Genomic DNA, 12,905 nt, shown 5'->3' on the forward strand with positions numbered 1-12,905 from the left:
ATGGTCAAACGTAAAGAATTATAAGAAGAACTGCTGAAAAATAGTGCATCTTCTTTAGCCTCCTGTTTGTCATTCAGTCTGCCTGTAAATTTATATTGCTTGGGTTTGGAGGTATTGTTTAAGAGGCATTCTTGGTTTTATCCCTTCAACCAAACACCATGCAAAGGATCCACCACTGTCAAAGGGTATTGGAAGAAGATTGTTCAGTGTGTAGATTTTAAATAGCTCCAAGTCTCTCTACCCTTCTCTAAGGTTATGCAGCTGCTTACATGGAGTAATTGAAAGGGTTATTTTAAACTTGCTCTCTTTTATGGGTGTAGAATCTGGAACACTGCTCTAACAGCATCTTCTAGTGCAGAGCTGTCTTCCTAAAATCTCTCTGCTCTCTTTCTTAACAAGTGCCAACTTGAAGGACCTAAGAATTTGCTGTCTTTTCCCTTTCTCCCCTCCTTCATAGCTTTCTACTGTTCATCTCTTGCCTCTCTTCCATGCTCTAAGAGCTCAGTGTGTAGTACCCATGGGCTTTTCCAAATTTGCCCTTGTGTGAAATGATGTTGTAAACTTCCATCAAGTCTCTAGAAGTTTTACAAACCAATGACCAGAGGAATGCCTTTAGGAGCCATAGGGACAAAAAAGTAAGAGGAGAAGGATGGTTTCTTGAGCTTTGGTACATGCAGTTTTTGTGTTTCAAAATTATCCCTTTGTTCAAAAGATGCAGAAGTTTATTTATCTCTTGAAGTGTCTTTGAATACTGTTTGACATGCTTGCTTCTACTGCCTGCTCTAGCATTTCTCATGTTACGGTTTCTTCCTGTTACTAGCTGCTCTGTGATTATATATTACATACCTTAAGTCTCACTTGTTTCCTTCTCTTGACAGCTGCAAATCAAAAAGAGCCCTTGACTCCTAAATTTAAAGTGAAAGAGGAGCCTACAGATGAAGAAGCTCCAAGTTCAGCCTTGTCTCAGTCCATCTATGTGTTCAGCCAGGAGCCTGAAGCCTCAGCTCCAAATGTCCCTGAGGAGAAACTCAAGCCACAGGAAGTGCAGGCAAACGTAATGAGGCAGGACATGTCAGTCAAGGCAGCATCTGAGCTCCTCATGAAGCTCTCAGGTAGATATTTAATTTAATTGCATTCAGCTTCTTAATTTCTTTTTCATGTATGCTCTCAAGCTTACCTTGCAAAAGGAATATTTAGCTTTAGTAGCAAGTGAATGAACAATATAAAAAGTCTGTCTACACAGGTTCATATGCATATGACACCTCAGTTTGGTCTGTTGCCATAGTATCCAATTATCTGTGTTCTGGTTTTCAAATTAATGACTATGGGATAAGTAAAAGAAATGATGCCTTAAAACTTTTAGATGTTGTCATTTTTAAGTGTACCAAAACATGTTAATACCAATTTATTCACATCTCTCATTAACATCATTAGACTGTATGTCTGTACTGAGCTATATCTGATACAGCTTTATAAATGATGACTTTTAAAGCCTTTTATTTTTTTTCAACAGTATCTTGTACTCATAATTATAAGATGCATAGTTAAAAAGATAATGCAAACTGAGCCAGATTTCTGGTGTTGGGGAGACCACTTGAACTCTCCTACTTTGCCTTAGTGAAATCCTTTTGCCAGACAAGTATGCATGTGTATACACATATGTACTGGTACAGCTGGAGGGAGTCAAATAAAAATGTATGTACCACTAATTATGCTTTGTCCCACTGTCAGAGTCAAGGTTTAACTTTAAGAGAAAGTGAAAGGGTTGGATCCTCTCTGCTGGGAACAGGTTAAGTGAGTGACAAAAAGGCTTTGAAGTTCTAATAGACTTGAATTTTTCAGAACAAGATGTGAAAGTCAGTCTTGGAGGGTGGGTTTCATACTTCCTCGCCTAAACTGGATGAGTTAGTTTTTAAGTCTTCTCCAAGGCTGGACTTACTTATTTTTTTTAAGTATGCCAACGTAATGCAAGTGCCAGTGGGAATGTTTACAAATTTAGTAACTTCTGAGAACCCTGCCAAAGCCATCGGGTTTTTTTTTTTCCTTGATTGGATGCTTTCAACATTGAATTTGAGGTCAAATGTATAGCTGGAAGACTTTAACTGACTAGGGTCCCCCCATAAGTTCTAACGTGTCATTAATTCACTCCTGTTCATACCTGCACACTTTAATTTTCAAAATAATTTAAATCATTGATTGCAAGAAGTTTGAGTTAATGGTGCAAAAAGCAGAAATTAATCAGAGCAGAAGTTTCCCAATTATTTTACAGAGTCCCAAAAACTAAACATTTGGTTATTGATATTGTGCACTGTTGCTGCTGGTAACTGGTTTGAGAATGATGTTCTGATAACAGAACTTTACAGCCTAATGAATGTTAACCTGTGACTTTATTTTTGCTGGCAGAAATAAATTTATGTATCTATTTTCATAAAGAAAATGCTTCGTAACTAAAGTACTTCAGAGACAATAGGTTTCTTGATTGTAATTCTTGAATTCAGCACTAGCAGGCTGGGTTTAAATAGTTCTATTGCAGGTTATTATATTAGAATATTTGTGACTTAAATGTCTGTTTATATAGATGAAGTCTGACATGTATAAAGTCTTGGTCAAAGTTTTTGGTCACTTCTGTTGGGAACTCCCAGTCTTTAAAGATTGTAGTAAGAAATGCACTAGTTTAACATTTCTGTTATTTTAAACTGCTCACGATTGAGCAGTTTTTTCTGATAGGGGTCTTTTTGGTTAATCCATAGATGAGAAGGTAAAGCATTACTCTAGGATTTATTCAGATGGATCTTACTGCAGTTGGTGTTCCTGAATCAGCCAGTGGGTGGGGTTATACAAAGTTTATCACTTCGCTGTGTTTGACTTGCACTTTTCAAGAATTACCATCTAAGTCAAAAACTATGAAGGAGGGAAATACTAAGATACAGTTTAATGTAGGAAAAATGTGAAAGGAATATATAAGATCAGTAGCCACTTTAGTGTTGTTTTTTTTTTTTTAATGTTTACTTTATCTGGTAGAATACTCAGATCACTGTTGACTTCCCAGCTTATCTGAAGCAATTCTGCATTCTGGTTTTGGTGATTTAGAACTTAAACAATTAAGCCACTTCCTTAGAATAAAGTGAAAATAGGAATAAGATTCCTTCTTTTTCCTGATACTGAAGGGGGGGGGGGGTTGGGGGATGAGGAGAGTAATGAGTATGTCTGGATGTTCTACTGTCTGTAGGAAATCTTCAGTCAAGTGCCCTTATTAGATTTGATATATTATATAATCAGGTTAAGTCAGGTCCTTCCTGGCTATATATATTCTTGGTAAAGACTGAATGGATTACATCCTTGCTTTGTTATTTTCACTTTCTTCTGTGTGATACTAATTTCCAGACCCTGTACTACATACAAATTCAACAACGGATTTCTGACCCTTCATAGCATTTTGCTTTCTGTGTTCCTGATATACATGCTTCTGTTACCCCCTAAACAATAATACTGGTGATTGTCACAGCCTCTTGGGATTTAGGCATAGACCATGCTTTCACATAAAAGATACACTGCTTTATATTTTTCACTGGGAAACCTCTTTTACCAAACAGAGATGCTGTGTTGCTAGCTCTTAGCTGAGCTTGTCCAGTGTAGCGGAAGGCCTTTCCAGCTCTAGTCTAGTGTGGACTGGTAGTTTGCGGTAAGTCTCTCCTATAGTATGCACCAGCCCACACTAGCCCCCAATAATGGAGGGATTTATCAGCCACTCAGAAACTTTTCTAAAGCTAGGAAAATGTGGAAGAATGAACACAATTTACTGTAGTAGAACATTAATAGAACATTTATGAGGTGTTAGTGTAGAGGTAGATGTACAGAACTTTATCTGGAGATGCTGTGCCTTTCTGTACCAGTTTTTTCTCTGCTGTGTCCACTTGGATTCAAATCTTCTACCTCACAGTTCACAAACTTGATACTTAGTCACTTGATACCTACTCACACTTCTTCCAAAGAATTATTCAAACTAAGAAGGTTAATGTGTCCTGGGCATATCTAGGTAGAGCCCATTTCCATCCAGACAGTCAAAACAAAACTTCCTAATGACTGATCTGGAACTTAAAAATAAATGAAACACGCATTTTGAAGAAATGGTCTTTCGGGGTTAACAGGCAAAGTTTCAGCTTTAGTGCAGCTTTTAACCTACATTTTAGAGAACATGAAATGACTGCCATGGTTTATATGAATGTACTAAAGTGAACTGTGAATTCTGTCCATTACTAAGTTTTTACTGAGACTAGATCCAATGGTAAGCAAATAGATTCGAGGAGATAGTGGAGTGGGGCAAATCACTCTTATCTCTGTTTGGAAGGGGGCCATCCCTGCAGATTTTGAATTCCTATTAAATGTTGCAGTGAATCACTTAAAGGAAATGGAAGTGATGTATTTAAAATACACCTGAACCTATTTTCTGCATTCTTACTAGTTCTCTTTCATGGAAAAGCTAATTTATGTGTCAAAATGTTGAAATAAGTGGTGTATCTGGTTAGTCTTATGCACTCAATCTTGTAAATAGAAAGGTAGGTTTCAGAGGAGACTGAAATTTAAAATAAACATTTGCATTTACCTGCTAAGGTGTAAGTCTAAAAACTCACCTTTCTTTTGAAATAATCATGCTGCTAATATGTTTTGGGCACGTATGATCTTTCAGAAGCATACAGTGTTTCCCCTTGTCCAAAAATAAATGCATAGCTGGAGGTGTATCAAATCTATTCCAGGTACTAGCATTTTCTAATAGTCTTTTAGCCTTGAACTGTGACATTAGTATGTCCCTGTCTTTCCTAGAAATGTTGCTTGAATCACATTTGCCTTTATTTGAGCTGTATCTTGTTTGTGATCATCTCGCATTTCTACAGTAACTCAGGTTGTTTTCCTCCTCTCTTTTTTGGATCAATTTCCCATGTATTGCACATATCCTTATTATCACTAACGAATGCATGACCTTTGTACTATTCGGTTCTTTTGGATTCTTTGTACTTTCATCCTTGAGTCACACAGCGTTTCTTGTAATACCCCAATTGCCCAGTACCAACAGTGTGTCATAATTTTGGGTTATCAGCACTTGCAGTTAACTCGTACTTGATTTTTGTTTCAAGATCATGAAGTACTTGTTGCATTCAGTTGATTCCAAAAGCATTCTTGATCAACTCCATTTATTATCACCTTTATATTGTCACAACTATATGACAATTCCTCTTTCAGCACAACTGGTAATTGTGGGAGATTTGGGGAGGTTTTCCCACTTTTTTTGATTAAGTCTTTATCCACTTGAAAATGTTTATGCTGATTTCCAATTTTGTGCCTTGCAGTTAATTTTTTTGACACTATCTTACATTTAACTGAAATCACATAGATTAGAACTATTTGAAAAGAGGAAGAAAGAGAAAAAAAGAATGATAGTACAGTTCTAGCAGTTCTAGCATAAGATGAAAGCCAGAACACCTCCCATTCCAAAAATGGCACATTGTACATTAGGGTACAGTGAGGTGAGGGACTATCTGAGAAGGCTTTAAATCAGCTCATACCAAAGCCAGTTCAGTCACAGCAGCACAGACTTCCAGAGGAACTCTGTAAGTTTAAAAAGTTTGCTAACAAGGAGCGCTATCTGTGTTTGTGTGGCTGGACAGCTGATTCAGATTTACCTCATTTTAAGGCTTGGGTGGCTTTATGCTTGGCTGTCATCAGCAACGTAAATCGACAACAAGTCCATGGCTAGTAAGCTATTATTCTTAGCAGTCACAAAATCTTTCCAGGTTTAGTGGGTTGAGTTGGCAGCCTTTTGATTTATTGTTACTGTGGAGAAGAAAAAGAACATCACTGCATTCTTTGGGTGAGTTGGGGACCTTGCTATATATTTCTTTTTCGTAACTTTGTGGACTGTTCTGGGAAGAGCTTTTGTGGCGGTAGGCTTCTGTCTTTGGAGTTTGCTGTTGTCAGGACCTTGTAAGAGTCTCAGTACCTAGATTGCAGGGGTGCTGTCAAGAGTGCTTTCATCCCTGGTTAGAGAGCCTTGATAATGGGCAGAGGAGTGAAAATACAGGGAAGTCTTTTGTTCCTTGCTCTCTAAATAGCTTATTAGAAAGCTCTGGGCAGCAGCAGGTGCTTCTGTAGAAACCCAGAAAAGAAAGTGGGGAAGTGTATGACCCAAAATAAGGCTTTCTCTTGATGGGAATTAGAGAGATGGCAAGCCATAGCAAGTCACATGATCAGATCACATCCTGCTACTAGCCAAGGGTTTTTCTGGGGGTTTTTTGTTTGCGTGTTTTTGACCAACAGAAATGTGAAATTGGCTGTGAATGGTTAGAGTGAAGATATGTTGTATTTACAGCACAGAAAAAGATACAAGTTTCTAGGTTGCTAGATTTATTATTGCAATGTGGCAGGCTCCAGATTTTTTTTTTTTCCAAAAGGTTTTGAAACTCTCCTGCTAATGCTGTGCTATATGAAGTTCATATCGGGCTATGGTACATTTAATAAGTTTTTCCGTGACATCTGCATAACATAATCCCAGAAAAACTCAACTAGCAGTAGATTCTTACCTGTTGATGGGGTTTGCCATGTTTCATTGCAACATTAATGTCTAAATCCAAAAGGGAGGAAAAGTGAAAAAATACTGCCCATTCACAGGAGAAGTATAGGGTGGAAAGAATGGAAGTCTGCAAAGTCTAAGGTTTTTTTCCTTTTATATATCTCAAAAAACCAAATCACAAAATCACAAAAATCACAAAAAAACCAAGCACCTCCTAACACAGACTAGCTTTTATTTCAGTAGATGCTATACAACACCTCTAAGTTATTGCAATTCATCTTCTTTTTTTCTGCATCAGGGTAATCTCGACATTTAATGAAAACCATGTAAATTTAAAAGATCAGATAATTTGGCATAATAAGAAATCATGATGTCTGTGGTTCAGATGTACTTCTTTTGATGTTCTGGATTTATTTTTATTCTGTTTATTTTTTTAGGAATAGTCATTGAAGAGTTTAAACACCACCACCTCCTCCTCCCTCCCCAATCCTTTGCTTTACTGCTATTTCTTGATGATATTCAGACAGGTGGGAGTGGCCGCAGAGCTATGGAAAGTGGGCAAAGTGTCAAGGGATTATAGATGCACAGTATTTACAGAAGGGCCTCTTGCAGACCCCTTGCCTTTGAAGAGTCAGCTTGTAAAGACAGCAGACTTGGAGCCAGGCTCTCTGCAGAAGTACATCTTGCTGCAGAAATACTAGGCTGGAATTTTCTTGAACTGGGAGATTGGATAGATAGGAATATGTTGTAAAATAACTACTTACTGCGTCTGTAGACTTTTTATCAAATGCTTCTTAATCTATGTTTTGAGGGATTGCTGGTGTTTTGCAGGTAGGGTGTTTGAGGTAACTACCATAATCCTAACATTTAATTGAAGGAGCAGCAGATGAGTGTCACAACTCAAATTAGTCTACTGCTTTAATCTTTTTTGTTGTTGTTGGCTTGCATTTTTGTGAAACTATCCCACAGTCACAAAATTCAGGGGTTCCACTTTAACAAATATGATCCATTTAATGATTTTTTTTTTTAAAGCAAGACCCTGTTACATTGATTCGAAGCCCATTGACGTTGTCTTACATAAAACAGCAGTCTGAGAAAACAAAAAAACAAACTAGCAAACTAAAGCATCAAGCACAGCACCCTAGGGAATGTCAGATGTTACTTGTTGTGTCTCTAGCAGAACCTTCAGGGCTCGCCAACTGTTCTCTACCTCTGAGGTTTTATTTAAGCTGTTTTAGGGCATGTTTATTTCTAGCAAATCAGAACAATTAGCATAACAAAATGCCTGATTCTTCATACTGAAAGCTTTTGAAGTCAGTACAAGTTGACCCACTAGTTACCCCTGTCTGCTTGATTGTGAAAACTAGTACATGAGTCCAATTTATGAGACATATGGGAAAGGCTTTCTTGTCTAAGTTGATTCATAAAGTTGATTTGTAAAGCTGATGGGCATTTCAGCAAATATGAGCAACTGAACAAACTTGGTTCTCTTAGCTGTTCTCCTCTGGCATCTTGCAGCAGTCCCCTGACTGTATTGGTAGCCTTCCACTGAACATGCCACAGGATGTCAGTGTCCCAAGATGTCACCTGTACTGGTGAGCCCCAAATGAGGAACAGTTCTAAAAACAATCTCATAAGTGCAGAATAGAGGGTAAGACTCTTCTCCTGGTGGGTACAGTTTTGATAATACAGCCCAAAACATGGTCAGCCTTGGTTGCCACAAGGGCACATTGCAGACTTGTGCACAACTTGCATTGAATTGTGTTAGTCCCAACTTTCTGAGACACGGCTTGACTAAGCTCTTTCTAAAACCTGTCAGTCTCTGTCCTAGCCTGCAGAGAGGCATTGTTAACACTAAATTTCAGAGATGCTCTTACTGCTACACCTTCTTCAGGTAGCAGTGTCAGGCCACCGGGAATGAATGCTGTAACCTGAGCTTTAGGGTCATACAGGTATCGTTCTATGTTTCAGTTTTGTTTGGCTTTTTTAGCAAGTGCCACTACTTTGCAATTCCTTGTGGTTGTGAATGCCAGAGAACCTGAAAGCTGTGGAAGAAATTACTTTTCTCCTGGAAAAAGCCTGTCCAATACTGCGTTTTTCATATCTGATGCGGAAAATTGTCTCAGTCAGTGTGAATATGATGAAGTTCATTGAGACTTCTATAGACCAGCTGATTAAAAGTCATACTGCTCTGTAAAGAAACAGCATCTCTGTGACTTGATAGTACATCATGTATGAAGTAATTTTGTCTCATTTTGTTAAGCTCTTTCTGTTTCACAAAGTTAACAGCAGAAAAAACACACGTTAGGTGATTTAGTTCATTTTCTGCCAGATGAGCTATGTTCAGTGCCTTGCTGTTGTTTTGAGCTTCATCCAGGTTAGTTTTGAATGAATAGCAGACCATGTTTAGGAGATGACGGTCTGGATACTTCAGAGCTGCTTAAGTCTTTATCCCATGCTGCTTTTTGCTAGGAATTAGATGTCTGTACTTTTACAAAAATCTGACATGAAGAAAATTACTCTTCCATGCTAGCATTGTATTCTGATACATTGCAGTTTATGTGCACTTATTCAACAAGAAATGTAAAAGTGGAAAGAAGCCAAAGCTATCATGATTTTAATTATTTGAACCAGGAGACCTTTCGGTGTACCAGCCCTTGACTTGAAAAACTTTAGCTGTGCTATGACCGTGTGAGATACCTAAGTAAGGAAATAAGGGGTATCACCTTACTCCACAAATGTATTCCACTGTCTGTAGCACAGAAGGGAAAATAATCTTCAAGAATTTACAGTTTAACTGTGCCTGTGTGGTGAGATGGGTATGGGCATAACCTTAATTACAGTCTTTTCCCAGCACAAAATCTAGCACAGCTGGATTGTATGCCTCTGATTGCTGCTCATGGGACAGACTGACTCTGTTTCCCCTTCATTAGCTCTTGTCAAATTATCATAAATACCCTCCTTCAGTCTTCTCTGTGTGTTTGCTTTTGGGAATCAGGGTATGACAGGATTCATCTTTGGCAGGGACATTCTGTCAGATCAAAAGGGCACAGCTGGGAAGATAAAGGTCAAAGGAAATGATCAAATATGTAAATTTAGTTAGGGCAGTTGGAGTGCTAGCTGATTATAAGGGGGAGAAGGTCATCAGTATGGCTTGACTCTTGCCTTAGTTGGGGTCAGATCAGTTTGTCTGATACAAAAGCATTTGCAGGACTGGGAATTAAACTGTGGAGCAAGAACAGAAATAGAAAGAATATTTTAAAAGCAGAGAGAGCAGCAAAGGTCAGCTTGACTCTGCACCTAAATTTGGCAGCTGGGTGCAGAGCTCGGTCTGTCAGGCATCTGAAGAACTCATTTGTTTGTGGAGTTACCTGAACTTTTGATTGACAGTGTTACCTGATGCGTTCCTTTGCTGTTCTGTGTTCACTTTCAATGCACAGCATGCTATTTTTACACTTTCAAACACAGATGCAGTGTTCTGTGGTTTTATAATAAGAGGCTAATGGAAGCTTTAAATAAAAATAAATTTAAAAAAAAAGGGGGGAAGAAAAATCTGCTTACCAGGAGAAAAAAGGGATTATATTGTATTTCTAACTTGACTTCAGTTGAGAATTCTTTATGAAGATATCTGAAGTCTGAAATGCATCTGGTGGATCATAGATGGTAAAGTTTTTTATAATTCGTTTATATGTTTAAGGATTAAAAATGTCACAAGGAAAGATTGAAAGCACTTCATGTAAATTGTCCCTGGAACATATCCAAGTGCCTTTTATCTCCTGCCTTCAATTCTTTTTTTTCCCTCCACTTAAGAACAACAGGAAGATGGGGAGAGGGAAAAGCCAGGGGAATGAAAAAGGACTTGGTGACACACACCAGTTTACATTTAGGTGAAATGCATATGCCTTTGTGCTAAAGGGTTTTGGCTAAAGACTACAAGATGGCACCAACAAGCTGACTAGCTAGTTATCAGGGATGACCAAACTGTGTTTTGGTACTGAGATTCATTGTAATGTTGGGTAATTGAGAACAAAAGTTCTGGTGGTGTTTGAAACTTTCACACCAACAGCAGAATGTCTGGATCAAAAGGGCTGTGTAGGTGTTTGGGGTGTGGGAGGAAAATGATCTTGGAACCTTGATTTTGAGATTTCAGAAGTTTCATTCTGAATTAAAAATGATCACTTGCCTTGCAGCCAAACCAGAGCATTCAGCAACACCTGACGAATCTCAAGCATAGAAAGTAAACTGCAAACTGGTTTCTAGACTATGGTTTTGTTTGCTAGGCCTTGGACACTAGAGAGGAAGACAGGGAGGGAAGGATATGGGCTTACAGAAACTGGTCATTGAGGTTACCGGATCTCGTAATGTACGAGGGAATATATAGGCTTGTTACAAAATTAGACTTCAGAAAAGTGTGGGCCCCAGAATAATTCTCTCATCTTGAAAGCATATGCAGATATAACAAACCAGTTCCTTACACAGTTGTCTGGAATTTTCCATAAAAGAGAGAGAGCAGAAGAGGAGCAGATGAGTGATTAAGAGTTTGTAAGAGGTCTACAGTGCCCACCTTTGGAGAGCTGGTGTAGTTGTACCTTGATATAATAAATAAAAACAAAGCTTCACTAACTGGTGTATGATCACCCAGTATTCATAGAAAGCGATATAACTCTCATATTTACAAATATGCAACTGTTTCCTGCTCTCTAGTTTGAAAAATTATTTTCAAGAGATTGCTTCTATTTATAACCCCCAAAAGAATACTGTGGCAGTCAGCTGCTTGCTGCCCTTACCATTTGCAGTGCTACGGTATACAAATTATAATGTTGTAATTGTGATTCCTGCTTTGAGTACTCTGAAAAATTGTAGCCTAATTAAATAATTGTGGTGGTTGTTTATTTTTTTACATACATATTTGCAGCTGAGAGTTACAAGGAAACCCAGATGGTAAAGATAAAGGAAGAACCAATGGAAGTTGACATTCATGATTCGCAGGCTTCAGTGTCACCCAGCCAACCCAGCCAAAATGTTGGCTACAGCACTTTATTAGGGAGAGACATTAGTGAACACATACAGAAGGCACCAGAAGGCCGTGTGCTGCCAGAAAGAAATCTCTTCAGCCAAGATATATCAGTGAAGATGGCATCCGAGCTGCTCTTCCAGTTATCAGGTAAAAGCAGTGGAAAAAGTAGAAAGTTGAACTTAAACATTAAAAAAAGATTGCGTGTAACCATTAAGGTGCTATCAAAGCATGAAATTGCTATGGCTGAAAAATAGTAAGAATTAGAGCCCTTCTACCCTCACATTAGAAAGGCCTTGCCAGATGTCCCCCATAGTTAGCATATGCTCTAGAGCACTGTGACAGGTCAGGTTCACAATATTTGAACTGAATTAGAAAAGCTGGAGTTCAACTCCTGTATTTTTGAAAGCTAATTAAATAATTTTGTGACAACTCGTTGATCCACGCCTTGGAGTATAGGAGAGCCTATAGATGGCAGCTGCTGGCGTAGGCGCCAGCGGCTGCAGGATGCAGTGTTCCTGGGTCTGCACTGTCCATTTCTCTTAACGAAGAAAGTGAACCTCAGCTATTACATAAAGGCAATGATATCAGCACTGTGTTTAATGAATGCTTGTATTGCATACTTTGCATAAAGCACTAACACCAAATTATGAAGCTGAAAAAATTTGCTGGTGTTAGTTTAAATAAAGTTATGCCCATTCTCTAATCATGCTGTAACAATTTACCCCAAATTACTGTGGGTTATGCTGTTATCAGAAAGCATTAATACAGCTATGTTGAATAAAACCTGATAGAGAGAATGCGATATATGCTAATCACAAACCCCCATGAATGTTCCTCTGCAGAAAAGGTGAGCAAAGAGCACAACCACAATAAAGATAACACCATCAGAACTACAACCAGGTAAGTGCAGTCCATTGTTATCTGCAAAGCTATAGTGTAAATGGCATTGCTTTGTTTCGCCATGTGAACTCAAATGTGTCTGTCACCTGCAAATGTGACCTGATATTACAAATGTAAGTTGTTTTCATGAGTCATGTAGCTTATATCTGGAAAATTACACTTATGGATCTGATTGCTTAGAGTTCATGAGAAAAAAGGCCTTTGGACCCAAATGACTGTTCTCCTCTGATCAGGCATTCACACATCATTTTAAGAATTCTTTTTTTTTTTCTTTTTTTTTTTTCCTACAAAAACTGAAACTTAAACTGCACAGTACATTCAGTGCTTGAGGGAAGAACAGACTGACAACTGGATTTTAAGACATGGGCCAGTGTAAGAAGAGGTGATTTTGATTCAGTCTTCTGTCAAACTTGATTTCTTTAA

General features: G+C 38.3%; 1 protein-coding gene across 6 annotated transcripts in view; it reads left to right on the forward strand.

Moving 5' to 3' along the window:
• ZNF827 (zinc finger protein 827) overlaps positions 1-12,905 on the forward strand; it is a 109,420-nt gene that overhangs the window by 57,347 nt on the left and 39,168 nt on the right. For all 6 annotated transcript variants that reach the window (XR_009961617.1, XR_009961618.1, XR_009961619.1 and 3 more), the window contains exons 5-7: positions 879-1,112; positions 11,481-11,729; positions 12,425-12,482. Coding sequence is in view for 3 of the 6 variants with exons in the window: in XM_062602847.1 (XP_062458831.1) it covers positions 879-1,112; positions 11,481-11,729; positions 12,425-12,482 (541 nt within the window). In the remaining 3 variants the exon portion in view is untranslated. The remainder of the gene's footprint in view (positions 1-878; positions 1,113-11,480; positions 11,730-12,424; positions 12,483-12,905) is intronic.

The sequence above is a fragment of the Pezoporus occidentalis genome, unplaced genomic scaffold (assembly GCF_034315485.1).
Source record: "Pezoporus occidentalis ecotype Australia unplaced genomic scaffold, CSIRO_AGI_Poc_V1 ctg79, whole genome shotgun sequence".
Taxonomy (NCBI): domain Eukaryota; kingdom Metazoa; phylum Chordata; class Aves; order Psittaciformes; family Psittacidae; genus Pezoporus; species Pezoporus occidentalis.